Genomic DNA, 22,044 nt, shown 5'->3' with positions numbered 1-22,044 from the left:
CAGGATTTCGTCTCGGAGTTGAGGAGTATTCCATACTGTATGACACGCCGAGGAGCTAATGGCAGGCGAGCTGAGGGACATCGCACAACATCAAATTCCATCGACCTTACGAAGGATAAAGTAGCTCACCTTGACATCTTGGCCGATGGAGCTAGGTCCTCTAGGAGTAAAAGGTGGCGTCTTGGGACAGGGGGTTTGAGAAGATTTCTGATGCTCTGTTTGTAGGATGACTTCCACTCGAAGGAAGTATGAGGTATCGAAAATAGTGGAGGGATAAGACATACAGAACAGTACGAAATATGTCGATGCGTGAAGAAAGAATGGAAGGAAGGAAGGAAATGAAAAGCATTCTCCACATACCATAGGGTGACGCGTCGTCCTACACAGACGCACGGGCCCGTACTCAGCAAATTTCCCTACCTACCATCAAACTCGTCACCGAATCTTCGCTGCCATGAAGGGTTTGTTTTCCCACTTCCAACCCAATGCATCTGGGGTCCTACTAAGCTTTGACCATTCTGCACTTTCGCATGTCTTCTACCAACATTCTTTCAGCTTGTCTAGGTCCTCCTGTTTGACGTTACCACAAGAAGCTCGACCATTGACAAGTCGACAGGCATGTCGGAAAGTATTATTCACGAATTCCTGTATCGCCTCCTGCTTCTTCACTGTATTCTTATTCGCCTTATGCTCGAATGTGAATATCTTATCATCCCACGCAGAGACGGGCTTCCAGTAAAACACGGAAGAACCAAGTTTCTCAGCCAGAATCTTCAAGACTTCCCGTTCGTGCAGTATATGCGATTTGGTGAGGGCTGAGGTGGAGTTGACTACGTAGAGGTGAAGGAATGGAAGTGGCTTCGAGGGGTCTAATTGGATCTTCGGGATAGCCTGCAGTGAACTTAGTTCTTGGTTGGCCTTTGAGCTGTTATGCTTGTAGAAAGTCCGGCGACATCGTACCGTCACTGAATCTATCTTGGTGAATAGATGCCAGGGTATCTTGCAGAGTACGTCCATAAAAGTGAAGAGGTTTACCGTCACCTCGCGATGATCATAAAAGAGATGTAGCTCTTCTAAATAGGGTGCACAATAATTCATCAGGTCCGTCAACCCTTCATCGTTATTCGTGTTTTGGAGCTGAAGGGGTAAGGCATGTCCCTGGGTGACGGCGCGCTGAAGAGCCTGAAGCAAGTCGCGATTTGAGAGAAAACGCCCAATTTCGAGTCGATGAAAGGTTCCGTGGTCTTCTCGTAATCGATTGAGTCTAGCAAGGAATGCTTCCTCGAAGTCGACTGGATGGAAAGTTGATTCGCGCAATTCGCGAGGCCGATCGTCCGATCTCAGGTCCAACTTTGGTTTTAATACGAGGTTCTTCGGTAATCCCTTAAAGGGGGACATAGCGGTATCCTCCCAGCTCCATAGAAGTCTCTCTCTACTGCTCCACTCGTAGGTGAAGTGCTCTTCCCCATCTAGCGATACCTTCCTTGTGATCTCCTCTGACAGGAAATGCACAGTGGTTATATCCGGCCACTGAGCGAACACATCCATCCATGGCTCAATTATCAATTTGAACTGCATTATATTGGGCCCCTGTAGATCCTTCCAGTCCGTGTATCGGATATTCCGAACGGTATCGCGGTATAACTTTCTCCAGTCCTATTTAACAATACAGTTTAGCTGAGATTTGCCAGAGGAATGCGGTAAAATTACTCGCCTCACTGTGGACCTTTGCCAGAAACTTCTCGAGATTGCATTGTATCACGCATTTATATCTATTCTGGATGGTCCATCGGCAGAAGTCTCGATTCACCAGACTGGTGTTGTTTTAACTTTCCTTATCCATGTATCCAAAAATGATGCTTTGGAGTCCGGGCGTAGCCCAGACTTTGCGGAACGGAGATCTTCCGGACGTACAAGTGCAAGTAAGCGATATTATGCTATTGCAACACACAGGTAAGCAGCGTGAACATACATACACTGTTGAGTCTATCCTTTACAATGTGTCTGGAAGATGAGCTAGACGTTGAGCATCGGATCACTGAGTATGGGACGCGATGAATGTTCGTTTATTCTCGATATTTGGCCTAGCGTTGAGCGTTATTCGTCTAAAATTCCAGGACAAGGTGTGGAAGTACAGGACGTTTTGAGTGAAAGGTATGCATAGGTATGAAGGCGAGCAGTACGCGCACTCTGCGAGCTGTGACCTCATTCACAATCTCAAGAGTCGCGACAGGAAGCTACATGCATGTGGGTGAGTTCAGGATCACGTGAATTTTGCGATCATTACTTCCGATTCGGCTGAACCTGGTCGAGAGCTATATCTAGACTTCACCTGAAATTTTCGTAACAATCAAACTGTAGAAGGTACGTATGATACCATTGTAATTCATCTTTGTACTCATACAGTATATACAACAGTCTACTGATCTTACTTGATCCACTACCCATGTACGAGATAAACAATTTCCACCTAGGGGGTTACCCGAAAATATCATCCAAGCTTTCACCAAGTAAGGGACTGTCCGGAGATAAACCTCTAGCGACCAAACAGGCTCTACGAAAAGTGGCGTTGACGAACTCCTTCACATCACAATCTCGGAAGTATGTTTTTGATTTGTGTGCCACCGCGAAGGTATCCCATTGGATGTAATACGGCTTGCTGTTATAGGAGGTCCACAGACAGATTGAATTTCCAATGATTCGGGCGAATTCCTTTAAGACCTCTCGTTCGTGCTCGAGTTGACCTCTTTTGACAGAGCCGAAAGTGCTATTGAGACGAATGCTCAACTGGGGTTGGCATCTCAAGCGAAGAGGTGGTAGCTTTCTAAGGAAATCGAGGTCTCTTTTAGATCGTCTTGAGCCCAGATTGTATAAGGTCAAATGAGCTGGTAGGTAAACGTATTGAAGCTTCTTGAAACTCTCCCAAGGTATCTTCCCCAGAACGTCGATAAGTGACAACGTATCTTTCGATTTTGGAGGGACGAAAATCCTCAACTCTTCGAGGTCCGCAGAACAATAGTGAAGTAAATCGGGAAGCCCTTCATCGTACTTTTCGAGCTGAATTCTGGTCGGGGGAGCGACGTTTTGAGAACCCAGGAAGTGGAGTATATCCAACAGCTCTCGGTTTGATTGCCTGAGGCTGTTGATAGCCATTTGTCCAATCGATCCATTCACCTTCCTTAGAGCTCGCAAAATGGTATCTTGAAGCACTGAGGGCATTTCAAAATCTAAAGACCTATGGGATGGTCCGATCAACCAGAAGTTGACTTTTGGAGTGACTATAACAGAGCTAGGAACGCTGGATCTTGCGCTGTGGTCGATCGCAGAGCAGTATGTGAGATCCATCGCACATTCTGGAGAATAGATAAAGTTGTCGGTACCACCTGGATTGGTGATTCGGGTTAATGTGTAGACGTCCGGCTTGACAGTAAAAAGGTTAGGGAATCGGTCGAACTTTTTCAACTGAGCATCGAGAAGGGTTTCATCGTGTTTGGAACCAGATCGGTCTAGCAGAACCCGAACGCAGTTACGATAGAACATCTGTCGATCCTATCACAAGCACCCGTCAGCTTTTGATCACTTTCACTTGTCCAAGCAGGCTTGACTATACATACCTCGTCATCTACCTTCCCTAAAACAGATTCCATCCTTCCGATTTCAATACGATTGTAACTCATATTGACCGCTTCAATAAAAGAAGTCTTGTTCACCGTAGCAATCTGACCGACGCTATCGAGATCGATCTGCTCGTCTTTCATACTTGATGTCTCCATTACTGATCTGACAAGTTCGGGAGTTGACCAAAAAAGATGTACTGCCGGAATGCTATGGTGATCAATTGATAAAGTCAGCTTCAAACTTTCTCAACCTTGTTCTGTGCATCCTCTATTCAAGCGGCAGGGTGCACTTACTTTGTCATTGCAATGACAGACAACTATTCAACGGTTATCCTTCTAATACGATATGTGCTATTTAGATTTTGACAGAAGAAGTTGTGATAGTGACTTAATTGTTGAACTAACTGAAGAAGGGGTATCTCCCTCTGTTGCGTTTGTACTGAATATATATAGTCTCTGTGCTGAGGTGCAGCGCTGAACCGCTCCGATGACGTCGTTGTGCAAGTGCTTGACTACCATCAATGTCATCATTCACCTCGTCATGATCATCAGAAAGCTGTTTGCGCCCGAATCATGACTTTGATCAGTGCCAAAAAACGTCATCTGTCTCACCAAGGAAGTGGTATAGTCTGGGGCGCAACATCGATCAGCAACATATGGTTATAGGGCGTTATGGCGCAAAGCTCCTACCGCATGTCCTTACTCCTTGTAGATACAGCACTTTTCATTCTTTACCTGACCTACGGGATGCAGGTGATGTCAGTCCTGTATCGCGACATTGAATCTTCGTGGACGAACGTCTCAATCCACACATCACAAATGCATAGGTCAAAGGCTAACAACCGTACACCAACCGTCCAAGCTAGGACCCCAGTCACCTGATCCCTCTTCCCAAGCTATACCGTCAACGGTCATGCAATCATACCTCCGTAGATTTTATGTTGAGACAGCCTCTTGAGCTCTCTTCCAAACGCGTTGTTGATTGATAGACTATGTTCTTGGTGAAAGTCCAGCCTATAGCCCCATCGTGAGGTATATTGATGGAGGGGCGAACATTATCGAAAGCATGTACATCCCACTCGTCGAGTAAGGGAAAGATGTATCTAGCCAGGCGGCGAATAAAGTTGAGGTAGACAGGAAGTTGACGAGGGTCATCCAAGGGATAGACCACAGGAAAGACCAATTGTAGCTTTGTTTTACTGGTTCTGAGGAAATGGACGGGTTCCACATCTTGAGGAAATATAGCGTTAGGGAACTGGACGGTCGGCAGGTCATCATAATTGGGTAGAATGAGGTTGATACGCAGCTCATTTATGTGTTGCAGTGCCACAAGAACTTCAGGCTTCATGAAATCCATGAGTGATATGAATGTCGTTGCGGATCTTCTTGAACTGATGGTCAGGTAAAGAACACTCTCTGGGATGTCTTGGAGATACTCGAGTACTTCAGTATCTTTTTGAACCATTGAGAAGATTTTGAGAGCTTCATACCCGTATTGTTGCAGTTCCTGTAATGTTTCGCGAATGATTTGAGTCGGAAGGGGTAAATCAATCTTGAGTGTGTCCAATCTACCTTCCAACGCCTTGACCCTCGTAGATAAAGAGTCTTTGAAGACTCTAGCTTGCTCCTCAATGTCGGTGATGGCTGTTGTATCACTGATAGTGATATGAAGGATGGGCCCTAGAATCCATTCCTTAGGTACGAAACTGGGGTAGTACAGACGTGAATGAGGTTCTCCAAGTATGATGATATCCCTATACTCGTACTCATACCGGAATTTGCCGGGCTTCGAAGATCGATAAAGGGCCGTATCGCCCCGAGATATATTCTCGACGTTTGGCAAATCCATCAGGATCGCTTCCCATCGAGCAGGCTGAGGGGGTCTTCCATGGGAGTAAAGGTCGACCGTCCTGACGGCGTCGAAGTCGATATCTCTTCGCTCCTGCAGTCAACCAAAGTATCAGCCTACTTCCCCTCCGTGAAAAATGAGGAAAGTTACCTTGGGGCAAGCTGCAAGGAGTCCGGCATAGATTTGATGAGGTATCGTCCGGTATATACCACTTAGACGGATAATAGAAGTGAAGAAGGATCGATTGACTCGGATTAGGTTGAATTGATCTTCCTTTTTGAGATGAGAGAGAATTGTATCTTGTAGATGAGGTATCGACCAGACCATTTCAACATCACGACTGTTGATAGGATGGTACGGCCTGAGTGGAGTAGCATTAGAGGAGGAAGAGATATCACTGATCCAAACAAGGGAAGGGGTTGATCTTCTGTACAAGGCTGTTCATTAGCAATGCAGGTCGAGCAATCTGTCAGGTTGACGGTACTACACATACGGTGAGGAGGTGGTTGAGGTCGGATCCTCTTCGTCTGAGGAGAGATAATCTCGGAATCTGCAAGACATGTTTCCAATCATCTGTAAAGGGGGCAATAGATATCACACTGAAAGATAACTCAAGGCTGAAAGAAGGAAGATAAAAGTGGTAAAGTGCTTGTCAGACGGTGGACCCCATTTTGGATCTGCCTTGAGGGCTGCGCGAGCCAGTGAGTCCGTGCGGAAGTACTCAATTCGAGGACCGAGCTGTGCTTTACATTGCACACTACTTGGGAAAGTCGTCCCAAGGAAGTTAAGTCCGTTCGCCACTGCCCTTTATACACGAATACACGATCAGATTGGCAGAAGTAAGATATGTTCTCAACATGTCATTTTGACTATAGCCTTTGGCACTAAAGGGAGATAAATCGACTCCAACCGATCTTTCTGCCACCGCGTCTACGTTGGTAAGCCTCAACCACAGAATAACCAAACGATAAGCCACGATACTGCATTAGGGGTTGATCTACCTATTGTTTCGATTGAGGGTACGCGTGATGCAATGACACTCCTTTGGAGCTTATTGTAAGTCAAAGTCGTCCACCACTTCTGCTGGTTGTCCATCATTGTCAAGGTAAAGGGTGAATCTGGACATATCACATGTCTGCGTGTTATTATCCTTGGCAACAGCGTAATCGAAGATTCGCGATTCTTTAGCTTTCAGCTTACTTCTAAATCGCCCAAATACTGAAACCGATTTCAGTGTAGGAAATGCAGAGGGGTTGATGAGAGAACGGACATTGGACTTACAAGTCGCCCCCGCTAGACTTCCATTACTGTCTGCCAATTCCCTGTTGTTTTGAAGATCCTTCTTGGAGATGGAAGGTACATGGATGCGCGCGCCTGAGTGACACTCTTCAGTCACACGATGTAAGGAGGCGACGGTCCTATACTCGCCATGGGAAGGATTGCCACAATTGAAAGAGGTCGGGATACGCGCACTTGAAGAGCGGCACTCAGGATCATCATGAAACCCAAAGAGAGGGAGTTTTGAGCCTTTTCTGCACTGGTGGTCAGCTAGAGGATCTACAAGGGAGAACAGTAATGTAGAAGTGGGATATCGTGATTTCAAAACAACGTTAGGCCTCACATTTCTGAAGCACTCAAATCTCGATTATACTGCCAAGCTTTTGACGGGTTGGCTGTATATTCGACTTTCGACATGATTCTGTCTCTGCCTTGGATCTTGAAGATGGAGAAGATTCAGTTATTTACCGTTCAAAGTTGTGGTGTAACGTTGACTCTTATCTTCTTTCATGACCGGTACAGCTGTCATTTATACCCATCAGATTTGAGAATGCTGAGCGATCGACTCGATGCGCTCCAGCTGGTCTTCACAACTTCCATCGAGACAAAAGTGGTCAGTAGCTTACACTTCCAAGTCGAGTTTTTAAATTCTAAGGATCTCTAGAGTCCAGACGGCGTTAGGCTTTTGGAATTCTGACAAGTGAAGTGATGGCCCAGACCGAAAATACAACAGGAGATATCACCGGACTTACGTCCAAGTTATATGCATTTTCACACACCATGGACAAGCTGTGCTGAAGAAAGGTTGACTCCTCTTGTTTCACGCTACGGCATGATATACACGTCTACAGTCCCTTCAGACAATGGAGGATTTGCCACCTCATTCTTCTTCTCCCCTTTCTCCTCATATCAACTCTGTAAAACGCCTCTCCCTGGCTTCGCACTCCCTTATATGCCTTTCAAGCTCTTTAGAGAAAAGCTGATTCAGTTTCGCACCCATGATGTGATCACGTGGACAGTATGTTGGACAGATTGGTCGGATGCACCAATATGTAGAAGAGTCGTTTTTGAAAAATGATAGGAGAGTTGTGGCAGCGTCTTTTACTACTTTGATGGTGTCATCCTGGGAAATGGTACTTTCTTCCGAACAACGAACGTTGTGCAGATCGATGGTGAGAGATCGAAGGGCTTGACCAGGCAAGGCTAAACCATGCAAGAAAGTAGAGAGTGGGGCATCTTGTAATTCGCCTTTCCCCTGATGACAACTGATATGAAGGGATCTCAGCTTTGTAAAGCGAGGCCAGTCTAAGGCATCTAATATTTGTCGTAAGCTGACTGTCCGACTTGTGTTGCGATTGCAGCAGATTAAGAGCTCTTCTACTGTAGATGCCGAGATGTGGATGAAATTCACTGTTTCTGCGTTGAAATCGGATACTTTCAAGCATTGTAATCGTAGTTTATCTGTTGAGTGTAGTTGTTGAAGGGCTTGGAAGATCGCTGGCCGGTCGACTTCGACATGGAGTTCGAGGGATCGTACAAAGTATTCGGGGGATTCGTTGATTTTCAAAAGATTGGTCATGATGTTCGACTCGTTCTTTGGGCTCAAGGTCGAGGGTGGGTGGGACAGCATAATAGTCAGAGGTTGGCGATATCCCCAAGCACTGGGAGTACCGATAATGCGTTCAGGGATGACTGAACCTTGAGTGAGTTGCCATTCGCCTTTGAAGCTTTCCTCAGGTTGGAAGACGAATCGATAATGACCTTGTTCATTGGTACGAAAGATCATTGCAGGGTTTGTAGATACGTACATTGGGGGTGCTTGAATACAGGTAGCATTGGGGAAAGGACCGAAATATCGAACCCACTTAGTAGGAGGCAAAGTGCGGTTCAGCTTGATGGTGCGTACGGCGTTCCAATATGCTTGCTTTCGAGTCTAAGGAAGGGGCACAGTGAATCAACCATTAATCACACTGCTGCAGTATGTACAGCAAGAGGAGGTGTACTCACTTTGTCTTTACATCGCGTAAGTATGTTCTCATACTCCTTGTAAGGGAACACTTCATATAGCTTCTCCACAGCGCTGTGAAAGTGGATCTTGCTGGTTGTAAGGAGGGAGATGATATCCCTATTGGGAAGGTATAGCATGATTTCTGAGCGGATATTGGGGATTGACCAGACCATTTCATGGAGTCTCCCCAGATTGCTCGGCGGTAAGAGGGAGGGCACGGTGATAGACATTGTATGATGAGGCGAGGGCGCTCTGTATCCACTTCGGAGGTATGTCGGCGTGCTTTGAGGAATCCAAGTGAAAGATGGATGCTTTGAAAGAGGGTGATGACAACTGGTGAGCGTATGATGAGCTGACGAGAGCTGGTGGTGGTAAGGGGAGTACGATAAGGTGTTGTTCACTGAGCGGAAATGTTCCGTCGCACCAGGCGCGAGCGTTGATATAATGGTGTATTCACTTGAATTTTACGAGGTTGAGAGAAGGACAAGGAGAGAAAGAGAAAGAAGAACAGGAGGTGACGGTATTTCAGTACATTATAAGTGAGTCTGATACGCATGAACCTCTCCTTCTAAACAGCCAGTGTAATTTGATGTGGCGGATTGTCGTGGAAATGCAATATGAACTTAAAATGAAATGAAATTGAGCATCATGAGGCGCATCCCAAGTGTGGATGACTTGATGCTTCCCCTCTTCAACAGGCGATAAGGCGAGGTGTTTTAACGAACGATCGTTGATTCTTACCTCAATGGCTGTTTGCCAGTATGTAATTCCTCCTTCACCATTCGGATCGTCTCTTCAACCAGGCTTGGCATTAGCTTTACGACGAGCGAAAGAACAGTCATGAACGTCAACAATGCATGATCTAAGCATGATCTAATGTACATTTGGGAGTTACAAATATGCACCGGAGTTTGAATCAATTTCCGTCCAACATCGCTACGTTAAGAGTGATCCGACCGTAATATTGATGATCGAAGGTCATGGAGTGATTCTCCATTTGTAGTATATCAACCTCGGTTCCGGTGACTGACTGAGATCCACATAGCCATCAATACCACTTTCCGATCTCACTCCCCATTAGGATCCATAGCCTCGGCATCAGGTTCATCGACAATAGCCTCCTCCGGTGGTCTCTCAGTAGTTTCAAAACCCAACACACTCTCCCTTATCTCCTGGGGCGTTGTGGGAGGTTGATCAGATTCGACATGTTCCTGATGATTCTTCTCCATCTCATCATGCTCCTGCTGATGCTGCTGCGTCGAATCTCTAATCTTATTCGATTCTGCCAACTGGTCCGCCTCAAGCGCCGCACCAGCTTCCAACTCTTCTATCGTCAAACTTGATTTTCTCGATCTTTCCCCTTCCGGAGACTTGACTCCCTCCTTCTCTTCTTCCTCTATCACCTCCTCCGCACTGACCGAAGGAATTTTCAGATCTTGCGATATATTTAATAATTCCCTTAACGATTTGTTCTCCTCTTCCAATCTCAATATCTCCATCTCCCTCTCCAGAGCCCAGTCGGATTGACCCTCCGTACCGTTATATCCACCTGATTGACCTGGTATAAATCCTGGAAAATGTGATGGTTTGGTGGGTGCTTTGGGGAATGGTTTTAGGTTAGAGGTGGTAGATTTGGGTGACGAGGATATCTCGGATATCGTTGCTGGGTGACTAACGAGGTTGAGTAGGCCTGGTAGATTGGCTAAATCGTTGTCTGAGTCTTCGCCTCCCATTGAACGTAATGCTGAGCGTAGTAAGGTCGATAATCGAGTCAGAAGTAGGGATAAGGAGGTGGAGTCGTGCAGTTGAGCGGAAGAGTGAGCCGTCTGGAGTGTTTGGAGTAAGGACGTGTAGTAGGAATGTAAGGATAGATCATGCTGCTGAGATGAATGCTATTTCCAATGACCGAACGGATCAGTATACTCCTTTGAACGATCAAAGTAATTTAACAGAAAAGTCAAATGTTTGATCTCTAGGAAGCAACTCACAGCTACCCCTCTGAACTTCCCCATCACCGTCTCCAATGTCTGCTCATACTCTTTCAACAAAGCGTTCAGCTGCTTATTTTCATGCTGCAGCCCCTGATTCTCCGTCACTAAATGGGATGAGAATGCCTCTAGTTCCGACTGAAACTCCTCTAAATGTTGGTACAACGGTCAGCGTCTGTTCTGGAATTGTGCCTTGGTACAGTGGACAAGAGGTAATTTCACTCAACACAACTTACCATTCGATATATCCAGGTTGAACCTCCTCAAAGGGAAACCAGTCCCTACGTGGGCTGCTTGTCCTTTGACATTATCTGACCTCGACTTGAGCTGAGTCACCAATGCTCGATTGTGTGCCAGCTGGTCTAGATGGCCAACAATGAAAAGCGCAAGTCAGCGAATACTTGATGAAAGGAATCGAGACGAGGATATATACCTGATAGTTCCCCTACGAGGCCCCATAATCTTGACAGTTCGTCTTCTATATCCATCATCGAGCGAGCCATGTTTTCCGTTGTTATTGGGTATTAGTGTAGCTGTCGATCCGTACAGAAATTGAGTAGCGATGATAATGATCAAGTCCAGAGCTATATCAATTTCAACAATTCAACAACCTCTTTGTCGCATCCATGTTGTATGACGCGCTTAGTCCCACTCACCATATTCACCATACTCACCAGGTTGACTGTACACTGTTAGAGACAACGGAACCAAATTAATGAGTTATTGGTTCAAACGCTCGGTCCAAGATGAGTTACCGAAGGTTCACTGTGGAATACATAACCTCGTATATGTCGATGATGTTTGCTCTATATCCTGTCATCTTCCTCCTCACTACCTATATCTAGTACTCGTATAATCAAGAGGACATCAAGCGAAAGAAGTACACAAGTTATAGCAGCTCATTAAGAAAACAATCACACAGATCCCCCGCTCCTCCTCATGACACCCACACCTCCACCATGAACACCGTCCAAGGTCTACAGACGGCTCTCCGTCTGTCCACCTCGAACAAGCTCAAGGATCGTACGCAAGGTATAGAACTGGTCAGAGAGATATTCAGTAACAGGGAGAACCTCAACGCTTTCGGTGAGACGGCAAGGAAAGAAGGTGGGGCAGCATGGATAGCGTTTTATCAGTGCTTGTTCCAGACGGTGGTGATGGAGAAGAAGCTTGTCGTGAAACCTGGAGCTGCATCTACAGGTAAGTACAGGTAGCGGCAGCTTTGTGGAAAGATATCTTCCCTAAGGTCTCTGATAGAGCTGACAAAATACATGTATAGCCGACAAACGTCTTGCTGATGCTATCTCGCTCATTCGATGGATGGTCGAGCGAACGGTCCATATGATATCGAAGAAGCCCTTCTCATTACTATTCAACCATATGACAAGACTGCTAGTCTTCTCGAATCAGATCTTTCCTCCGGCAGCTCTAGATTATGCCAAGGCTCTACGAACGCTATTGAGCTACCCGCCTCATCTGGAAAGTTTAGATCAGACAAGTTGGAAGATATTGATGAACATATGTTGGTCAGCCGTGTTAGGGGATGAAGTCGTCATTGACGATGCGTGGGAAGATGGCGAATTAGTAGAAGAGGAAGAAGGAAATGGAGGGATGGACATCGATGGTTTCTCTACTCAAGCCGCTTCCTCGAAGAGACCCGGTAGATCCACGATATCTCAGATCAATACCGAACTCCTTACCCTTGTCCCGATACTACTGTCTTCTTCCGCCGCTCCTCTCATACCCCCCTTACCGACGAAAGAGGTCATGCTCAACCTAGTAGAAAAACCAGGTTATACCCTTTTACTCAAGATACATCGTTTCTTCAATCAGTATCCAACCGAAAGTTCAGCCCATTTATCAGTCTTGCGTGCGCTCAATATACTCTTCACAGAACTGGAACTCAACTGCAGAGATGATTTCCTTTCAGCAGGACTGAAGCTACTTCCTCAACTTGTTTCGCTATGGGGCACCAGGAACAAAGCTCTTCGAGAACAGATCGTCATCGCTATTCGAACTTTGTTGCCGTTCGTGACCCATAAAACCCTGGTGGAAAGCACACATGCGACTGGAGTGAGAGATACCTTAGAGAAGCTGATGGATGGTCTATCAAGAGAGACGATCAACAAGTGGGGGGTAGAGGGTCTAGATATAGGGGTCTTAAGATTGACATCGTCGCAAAGGGGAGAAGGACCGTTTCAATTGAGAGGTGTAAGGGCAGGTTTTGACTTCAGTCATGAACATGCGATGACTTGGGCAGTACTAGAGCTTTATACCGATACATCACTATATGTAAGCTGTATAATCTACAAATTCAACCGTGCATGTAGCTGACGTTTGGATGTAGTTGTACGAATCACAATCGCTTTCTCATCCTGCTACACCTACTCGCGCAGGTGGCCCATCAAAACGTCGGCGAACCGAAAATAGCATAAACGCTCTTATTTCGTCTGCTCGTTTGGGAAACGTCAAGAATCGTCTGTTGGCACTCCAAGTCATCATCTTCCTTTGCGATATGCATCTCGAAAAACTGCATGATGAGGCTCAGATGGAGATTAGACGTACAGTGTTAGAATTGTTAGATGAAGATGATGAAACACTCCAATCGTGGGCTTTTATCGGATTATCTATCCTCGCGAAGATATCTCACGAACAACAACACAAGGACGATCTGAATAGCAACTCTTCGCTGGATTCACCTACTTCCCGTTTAGCTGAACAAAAATCCGAGGAAGGGGATTGGAAGAAAGTATGGACACATGCTATTCGGAAATCTTCAAACGCACATACCTGTAGAGCTGCCTGTCACGCGGCCTGTATAATACTTCAATTCGATAAATTAGATTCTGCTCAATTTATCAAAGATATCCACTCGCTGCTTCGAACCGTCGATATTCAGGGTCCAATATTCCCTTACGACTCGGTCTGTACGCTACTTTCCCTCGCTCTTAACATAGCGAAATCCGATGTCCGGCTGTATTCGTTGGAATTGGAAAATCAGGTGTTGAGCTGGCTGGAGAAATGTGGTATCGCAGAAGGACCCAGAGGTATTTCAAGGATGGAACAGCAAACTCCGGCAGATGTACTTCGACTCCTCGATTCGATATCAAGATTCCAACAATTTCCGCTATGCGAAATATCGATTGAAGAGGTCTTACCCGATGCTGCCATCGTTGATCGGATATTGGAAGAAGCTAGGACGAAACCTATACGAGACTTCCTCCTCTACGGCACCCTACCGGCAGATCCAGCCAATAACGTTGATGTTCGTTCTCCCACTACTGAGTCTTCTCAAGCTGCGTTATCAGAAACACTCACTTATCTCGAAGGTCGCGCTAGACGTATATCAACCTTTCTTTCCACTACCTTGTGCTCATTGACGAACGAATGGGAAACTACGAAAGGAGCAGTGGTCGGTCCAGAGAAGGCTAGAAGATGTTTAGATCTCATCGTAACGGCTTTATCGTTCCAAGCGACTATACAGCTCAACGGGAGTATCTCCGATTCCGACTGTATACATTCAGCTATCCGATTATTGTCCGTCATGCAACCGATACTCCTTTTCAACGGACTCAACATCCCTGCTCAACATCTCATTTGGAGGGGTCTGGAACCCTTAGTCCACTCAGCGATCATTCAAGAAAGCGACTGGCCGTTGCTGATTCAACCTGATACTCAATCGGGAATCAGACAAAATCTTCTCCCCGTTACGCAACACGATTCTTCCAATGCTCAACATCATCAAGGCCAGACTGTAACGAATGGAGGAGGGACAGAATCTGGATCTGGTCCGTCTCAAGCCCTCGGTCTGCCTAGTCAGATACCTGCAAGTGGTAGCTATAACCTACCGCTTACACCTATAACGCCAAGTTCACATGCTTCACCGAGCAGACCGGCACCGCAGCGACTGGTACAACAAATATGGCTGCTTCCTACGGTAAGTTATAACATGACTCCCCCTGTGAGGAGTTGTGCTGATATGTCGGCTTGACAGGTCTCCGCGGCATTCAAAGAGGTCTTCAGCTTGTGCCTACAACTGGTCAACAACCTGAACTCGCCATCCGCCAATAACGGAAATGCTGTGCCTATGCCTGGTCAAATGGACGATGATGACTTTGGCGAGATTAGGAATGTTGAGACCGATGCGATGCCTCTCTCAAAAGAGGCTATGGAATGTCAACGAACTTCTGCTTCTTTACTCAACACAGCTATTGCGCTAAGGTTGAAAGGCTATATGCTAGTATCCAACCTTCAAAGACCTTACAAAGACCCTCAATTGATCAATGGTCTGTTAGTAGCGGAAGGATCAAGATTCTTGGAGATTGGTAAAGGTCTTTGTAATGCCGTCAATAACAAATGGCTTCGGCTGGGAGTCGATGCAGTCGAACTTATCATAGATGCCTTGGAAGAGATGCTGCGATCTTATGCGTATTCGAGAGATACCGGATTACTCGGCTTATGTTTAGAATTCATCAAGTGTTCTATGCCGGTATGGTTAGATGTGGATGGAATCAAGTCGGATGTAGGAGAAAGAGCGATCCATCTGGTCTGCTATTTTGCTTCAAGAATCGATAAAGGTACCATCACTTCGTGGAAAGTGAAAATGGGGATGTTAAGATTTCTAGACGAGTTTCTCCACAACCACCAAGCAAAGGATTTATGGTTACGAGGCATGCTAGATCTCGTCGAAACCGATGAAGAAGCGGAAAATTCGGATCCTTTAGCATATCTGACTGGATCATTGTTGGACGTCGACGCCAGAGTGAGACTGAGAGCTGTCACTTCCGCGTCTTCGGTATTCTATCGACCAATCGTACCGCTAGATCAACATGCCATGTTCTACTTCCAAGTGGTAAATAAACAACCAGGGGAAGATAAACATTTCGATTCCTTCATTTCTCACACCCTGTGGAAACTCAACTGCTGCATCTCTACAGCTCAACAGAGATCAGCGGCGGTCTTTCATCTGTACGAAATCCCACCTATCACTTCGGCTTACAATGGACACCTGCAATCTGGATTGGAAGCTGTTTCTCGTCGACTCGGTCTATCTTCCATCTCGGAGCTGTACCTACCTTATGCTATCGTCATCATCCGAAGTCAGCTGCTTGGTAATCAGTCAGCCATGAAAATACCTCATCGGATGTATGGTTTTCCAACCAGAAAGGCATATTCTCAAGCCTGTCTACAGAGAGTCGGACCATTCATGTTAGCCGAAGGATACCTCGATTTCTATACTTCCGCATGTGAAGCTGCTGGAATCGCTGTAGAAGACGGTGTCGATCAAGCCTTTCCTTCCGCTGCTGCTATAGTTTTCGCTAAATCCTTTAGCACCGTAGCTGATGCTAAGATATCCGTCAAAGATGCCTTGGAGAGCTTGAATGGTTTTCCTGGAGTTGATACCAGGAAAGGACTCAACAAGAAGATAGAAGTATCCATCGATAGAATAGCGGCCAATTTATGGGAACTACTGGATTTGCAATTATCTACCGACGAGATAGCCGCCATTCTCAACGAAATGACTACGAACCATTCGGCTGGAGCACTGTACCAGGATTTGATGATGAACGATGTCCTCCCGATCGGTAATGCAGCCATCGATCCCTTCGCCCCTGCTCAGAACATAATCGCTGCCTATCTTTACCTGCGAAAGCAGTACTCTTCATTATCGACCAAGAAAATGGTATTCAACGCGATCCTCCGATTGACAAGCAGGATAAACGATGTTTTCCTTGTCAGTGAACAACGCCGGTCGCTCCGATCCCTATCGCTTCTTGCGGCACTTCACCCAGAGGAATTCCGAGATCCAACGATCCTACAGGCGTTCCTCAGAGAGATGTTAGCCATACTGCCTCAACCTGATATATGTGGAATCACCTTATCGATGGTAGCTTGGGGATTTTCGCAGCTCGATCGCCTCCAAGGCGCCATCCCCAACCTGACCGACCTGTTCGTTCAACTAGGGTCCGCTCGTACTGCTCTCAACGAAACCTCTCATATAGGTAGAGAAGTAGGGGATGGGCTGGAAGATTGGATATTACAGAGTGCCTCAGTATGGGCAGAGAAGGACAATATCAAGATAGCCTTCGAGGCTGCCTTGGCTCTTTGGCCTGAACCGCTCAGAAGGAAATTGTCGGAATCGTATTCACCTCTATATACCGATCTGGTGAATCTCAGCGAGAGCGGGACGGTGAAGAATGCTGGAGAGCTGTGCAAACAGTATTTGAAGATCATCAAAACTGGTACAAGACCTGAAGCGATCGATACGTTCGTCGAGAACCTGTTTTGGCATCTGAAAGGCAAGTTGATTGAAGATTCCGATACCGACATGGGAGGTATCAATGCTTTCTTGGAGATATTGTATTTGGCGAATGGACAAGTTGGTGCGCCACCTTTAGAATCGATGAGATACTTCTCGAGTTACAGGAATAGTGATCTTACCGTTAGCTCAGGTAAACAGGCGAAGGATCCTGAAGCTACGCTACGTGCTTCCATCGTGCAAGAGGTTGCTAGACTGATCGATGATCCGAGTCACCAAACTAGATCTATAGCTTACAAAGCTCTGCAGGGAATGATGTCTATGATACAGGATCTGATCTTACCTCCCGATATACTGGGTCAAATATCGGTTCTCACTCCCATCAACATACCACCCATGAATGATGAGAAGCCGGAATTGGACGACAAGATCAACCAGAGTACGTGGATCAAAAATGCACGATCGGCAAATCATTGGTCCAAAGAATTAGTCAAGATACTCTGCCAAGTCACTTCGACTGATGATCATTTCTACCGATCCCTCGAACCTTTGCTTGACTCCAACGTATCTTTACGATTCCTACTCCCCCACCTGGTCCAAGCTTCCTTGACGTGCGGTGCAACCTCCCACCCAGAAATAACCTTACATCGCTCGAAAATCCTTTCAGACCATTTCGCACAGGTCGTTCAGTGGCCTTCTGCGAGCCTCGATACCATCCGGTCGATCATTGATACGGTTCTTCATCTGCGACATTTCCAGCCGAAATACCGGAATGATGAGTTGGGTTATAATGCTTGGTTGGAGGTTGATTATGTCGTTTTAAGTGAGGCTGCGGTACGGTGCGGGGGGTATGCTACGGCTTTGATGTTTTTGGAGCTGGGTAGGGATCAGAAGAGTCGTGGGATCAGGGAGGACGATAAGCGAGTTCAAAAGGTGGGTTGGCTATCTCTACGTTTCTTCGCCTTTCCTTCCTATATTTTCGACCTGCTATTTCGCCATCTGCTCGGAGTATCATATGATGTTTTGGGAATTGAGCTGATTTCGCGTTTATAGATCATGTACGAGATATACAGCAACGTCGAAGATCCCGATGGGTTCTACGGAATCCAGAACCACGACGTAAGAGATGCGTTACTCCGACGGTTGGAACATGAAGGTCAATCACAAAGAGCGTTCGGCTGGAACGGAGCTCTCATCGAGACTGCTTCCGTCAACACCTTCAACACCTTCTTGCCAGCTTTGCACAACCTACATTCCTTCGGTTTCAATCGATTAGCAAGCTCGATGACTTCTCAGAGTCGACAAGAAGGTGTAGAGGAAGATCCGTTCTCCTTTGAATTAGCTTGGAGGACTGGTGATTGGGATTTACCAATGAGCGACATTCTCTCAAAGACTCCTCAGGGTAATCTTTATTCGGCTTTACGAGCGGTACATAGAGAAAGGGATAGAGAAGCTGCTTTGAGGATAGTCAATAGCTCTGTTAAGCTTGAGGTGGATCGTTTAAGTGGGTTAGGGATGGAAAGGATGGCTCAAATTAAGAAGACCACGACGAACTTGCTTTGTCTGAGAGAAGCTGCTCATTGGCTGGACGGAGATTTCCAATCTTCACTCGACAATACTGCGAATGACGCTGCTATCGATGCGAAAATAGTTGGTTTTGCCGAGATTGACAGATCATTTGAGTGAGTTTTTCAGTTTCATAAGCTTCATAAAGAGATGAGGTTATTGATATGATTTCCAGCTTCACCAATGCCGAACGACTTACAGCAACTCGACTTTCACTCCTGCATTCTGGCCGACAACGGGAAAGCAAGAACACCATAGGTGATTTACTTAGTCCCAAAGCTGAACTTCTAGCCTCACTCGAGAAGTCATGCCACCTTCGACTTGCTGAGATGGCGAAAGAGGAAGACAACATCCAAGCTTCTGTGAACGCTATTACCGCTGTTCAACAACTAGAGATCGGTAGAACACCCTCGGACGAAGCTCAAGATGCCTTCAGTCAGGTCTTGTGGGCGCAGAACGAACATGGTCTAGCTATTCAACATGCTCAGGATCTGTTACATGAAGCACAGCTTAGAAATCCGGCTGATCCAGGTCGAGTGGCTATTCTACATGGTAGAATCGTGAGTTTGGATGTCAATGGTATAATACAAGGAACGTACCAAGTGGCTGATGTATATGTTCCTATCAGGCTCATTGGACCGATCTTGCCAAACTTCGAGCGGCCAGTGAAATCAGAAGCACATTCGACGTCGCATGGAAAATGGGTCATAAAAAGATACCGGATGTTGAGCAAGCGAAGATATACTACGAATTTGCTTGTTTTGCTGATAGACATTACGCCAATCTATCGAAATCGTCCGAATTGGAAAGATTGAAATCATATCGTGATCGAAGAGCTCAAGAGTCCACATTGATGAGCTCTACCTCGAAATCAAGCTCAAGGAGAGAAAGTACGTCGAGAGCATCTAAAGCCGCTCAGGAGGATCAGGAAGATGATCGTGCTATCAAGGGAATGGAGAGCGAATTATTGTCGTATATCAAGGTCGCCTTGCGGATGTACGGTCAAGCATTAGTACTTTCGGATGCTCACGATGACTCGACAACTCAATTGGTATCGCTATGGCTACAACATGACGATGATGAAGAGATCAATCAAGCCTTTGGTGGGACCCTGAGTCGAATACCGTCTTTCAAATTCGTTTTTCTGGGACCACAACTTGCCGCGAGATTATATCGACCTACTGACAAACACGCTTTCAACGAGAATTTGAATGGGTTGTTGTTGAAGATGAGTAAAGAACATCCCTATCATATTTTATATCAAGTCATCACCCTAGCACATGGGATCTCTACACCATCATCGGCCGGTAAGAAAACTACGCCAGCCGAGAACCAGGGAAGGAGACCGGCAGCATTAGAGATCCTCGCGAAACTTGATGATAAGAAATTGAACGGTCTGGCTCCAAGAGCAGCAAAGCAGATGAAGACGTTCGTGGCCTGTTCGGTGAATTGGGCGACTTACGACGAAGCCTCACAATCACAATCGTCCCTTGAAAATGGAATGGCCGTGAGGAAACCTAAAGCAGGCTCTCAACATGTTTTACCCTCCAACTGTCCTCTTCACAAATTGGCGAATCTACGTATACCCATTGCGACTTCTTCGATACCTATCGATAAGACTTTGGGGTACTGCGATGTACCTACTTTACAGAGGTATCGGTCGGGTTATGTGATTGCTGGTGGGGTGCATCGACCGAAGATTATGAAGGTTCTTGATTCGATTGGGAAACAACATCAGCAGTTGGTGAGTTGTGTACCTTTCCATCTGAATCTCTCACTCTCATCTCCATAATCCAACGTATTTATTCCTTGGTGTCTTCGATCACATGCTCCTTGGAGATGACATGCTACGTTGGATTCTAAGCATGGGAGATTGCTGAATCTGTGTCCCAACTTCCAGTTCAAAGCGGAAGATGAAGTACGTCAAGATGCGGTGATGGAACAGGTCTTCACTATGACCAATGATCTTCTCACGAGGGACCGACAAGCGAAAGCTAGGAATCTCAGATTCAGGACGTACAACGTCGTTCCACTGCCTGAACGGACTGGTATAATCGAATTTGTGGAGGGTACGAGAGGTATTGGAGAATGGTTGAAGCCTGCGCATGTCAAGTGAGTTTATCGTCCACTCAACCAACCCTGCAGCATTTTTGATTTGCTATAGTACATCTGTGCTGATGACTCCAATGTATTGGCAGATACCGCCAAGGTATCGATATCGCCCCGGCCGACTTCCAAGCTAAAATGTCTAAGATCCAAGATCGCGATCCAAAATCTCCCGACCTGGTAAAGAAATATCAAGAATGCATGACAAAGTTCCAACCTGTCTTACGCCATTTCTTCGTGGAGAAGCACAAAGACCCGATGGCATGGTTCACCATGCGACTGAACTATTCTCGATCGGTAGCGGTGACCAGTATTGTCGGGTGGATGGTGGGGCTGGGAGATAGACATTGTAGTAATATATTGGTTGATCAGGTGTCGGGGGAGCTGGTACATATTGATTTTGGGATTGTCTTTGAGGATGTGAGTGTTTCGTATACTCTTGGTCCAATTGTGGAGACAAAGGTATTTGAGTAGGGTATGAAAGATGACTTCTACCCCTTCAAATCGGCTGAATGGCACTATTCAACATGACTCATGCGGGATGATGAGCTGACATGTCAATTCTTATTTGCAGGGCCGTAAACTCCGTATACCCGAGAAAGTCCCCTTCAGACTGACCAACGACATAGTAGACGGTCTCGGCATATCAGGTATAGAAGGAACTTTCCGAAGATGCTCCGAACATACATTACGAGTCCTGCGTACCTCGTCGTCCCTTATCCTGACGGTTCTGGAAGTATTCAAGAATGATCCGCTCTACGCCTGGGCGGGAGATCCAGACAAGTTGCAGAGAGCTCAGGGGGGATTGGCGATTGGAGAATTGATATTGCTCGATGCGAATGTCAAGGAGAAGGCCGATAGGGTTTTAAGTAAGATTAAGAATAAGCTTGGGACGGGGCTGAGCGTAGAGTATACGGTTAATATGTTGATTCAGGAGGCTAGGGATGTGGAGCATCTGGCGAGGATTTATCATGGTGAGTTTGGAGTCTTCCTTGGGTTTTGTGTCTTGTCTCTTATCTCTTATCTTTGTTCTGCTCTTGTGTCTTTGGTTCGATGAATCGACGGATGGGCTGATGCTGAAGTTTATTTGTAGGTTGGTCAGCTTGGTTCTGAGCTGCGACACTGATGCGACGATGAGAGGTCATAATGTATATATTCTTATAATGGGTATTAGTTCAGTCATTCTATATTTGTTGTCGTACAATACGATTCCGTATACTGTTGTTTTCTTTGTATAGTAGTTACAGTATATCCAGCATGCCAAGTACCAATCATATGTATATATCAATTACCGTCCATCTCATATGTCAACCACCAACTTTTAACACATTGCACAAGAGCCTCACTACGATGTTCAGAATCATCTTCCAATT

At 46.1% G+C, this 22,044-nt stretch overlaps 7 protein-coding genes across 7 annotated transcripts; 1 reads left to right on the top strand and 6 right to left on the bottom strand.

Annotated features, from left to right (window-relative positions):
• Positions 1-537: 537 nt before the first annotated feature.
• Positions 538-1,578, bottom strand: I302_101380 (uncharacterized protein; the record flags this gene model as incomplete). Its single annotated transcript, XM_019186767.1, has 1 exon — positions 538-1,578. One exon carries the CDS (start codon positions 1,576-1,578, stop codon positions 538-540), a length of 1,041 nt encoding a protein of 346 aa, XP_019049645.1.
• A 900-nt stretch (positions 1,579-2,478) lies between these two features.
• I302_101379 (uncharacterized protein) lies at positions 2,479-3,773 on the bottom strand (the record flags this gene model as incomplete). The annotated part of the gene is made up of 2 exons (XM_019186766.1): positions 2,479-3,549; positions 3,615-3,773. 2 exons carry the CDS (start codon positions 3,771-3,773, stop codon positions 2,479-2,481), a joined length of 1,230 nt encoding a protein of 409 aa, XP_019049644.1.
• A 763-nt stretch (positions 3,774-4,536) lies between these two features.
• I302_101378 (uncharacterized protein) lies at positions 4,537-6,027 on the bottom strand (the record flags this gene model as incomplete). Its single annotated transcript, XM_019186765.1, has 3 exons — positions 4,537-5,559; positions 5,617-5,893; positions 5,960-6,027. 3 exons carry the CDS (start codon positions 6,025-6,027, stop codon positions 4,537-4,539), a joined length of 1,368 nt encoding a protein of 455 aa, XP_019049643.1.
• A 490-nt stretch (positions 6,028-6,517) lies between these two features.
• On the bottom strand, positions 6,518-7,161 carry I302_101377 (uncharacterized protein; the record flags this gene model as incomplete). Its single annotated transcript, XM_019186764.1, has 3 exons — positions 6,518-6,684; positions 6,748-6,998; positions 7,088-7,161. 3 exons carry the CDS (start codon positions 7,159-7,161, stop codon positions 6,518-6,520), a joined length of 492 nt encoding a protein of 163 aa, XP_019049642.1.
• An 864-nt stretch (positions 7,162-8,025) lies between these two features.
• Positions 8,026-8,982, bottom strand: I302_101376 (uncharacterized protein; the record flags this gene model as incomplete). Its single annotated transcript, XM_019186763.1, has 3 exons — positions 8,026-8,049; positions 8,156-8,677; positions 8,752-8,982. 3 exons carry the CDS (start codon positions 8,980-8,982, stop codon positions 8,026-8,028), a joined length of 777 nt encoding a protein of 258 aa, XP_019049641.1.
• An 837-nt stretch (positions 8,983-9,819) lies between these two features.
• Positions 9,820-11,243, bottom strand: I302_101375 (uncharacterized protein; the record flags this gene model as incomplete). Its single annotated transcript, XM_019186762.1, has 4 exons — positions 9,820-10,644; positions 10,741-10,889; positions 10,977-11,102; positions 11,174-11,243. The coding sequence occupies 4 exons, from the start codon at positions 11,241-11,243 to the stop codon at positions 9,820-9,822; spliced, it is 1,170 nt and encodes a 389-aa protein (XP_019049640.1).
• A 456-nt stretch (positions 11,244-11,699) lies between these two features.
• On the top strand, positions 11,700-21,784 carry I302_101374 (uncharacterized protein; the record flags this gene model as incomplete). Its single annotated transcript, XM_019186761.1, has 11 exons — positions 11,700-11,940; positions 12,020-13,032; positions 13,088-14,677; positions 14,735-17,932; positions 18,053-18,681; positions 18,741-19,125; positions 19,194-20,309; positions 20,466-20,677; positions 20,764-21,091; positions 21,246-21,645; positions 21,765-21,784. 11 exons carry the CDS (start codon positions 11,700-11,702, stop codon positions 21,782-21,784), a joined length of 9,132 nt encoding a protein of 3,043 aa, XP_019049639.1.
• Positions 21,785-22,044: the final 260 nt, after the last annotated feature.

This window comes from Kwoniella bestiolae, chromosome 1 (assembly GCF_000512585.2).
Source record: "Kwoniella bestiolae CBS 10118 chromosome 1, complete sequence".
Taxonomy (NCBI): domain Eukaryota; kingdom Fungi; phylum Basidiomycota; class Tremellomycetes; order Tremellales; family Cryptococcaceae; genus Kwoniella; species Kwoniella bestiolae.
This window is presented reverse-complemented; position numbering and strand designations above follow the sequence as displayed.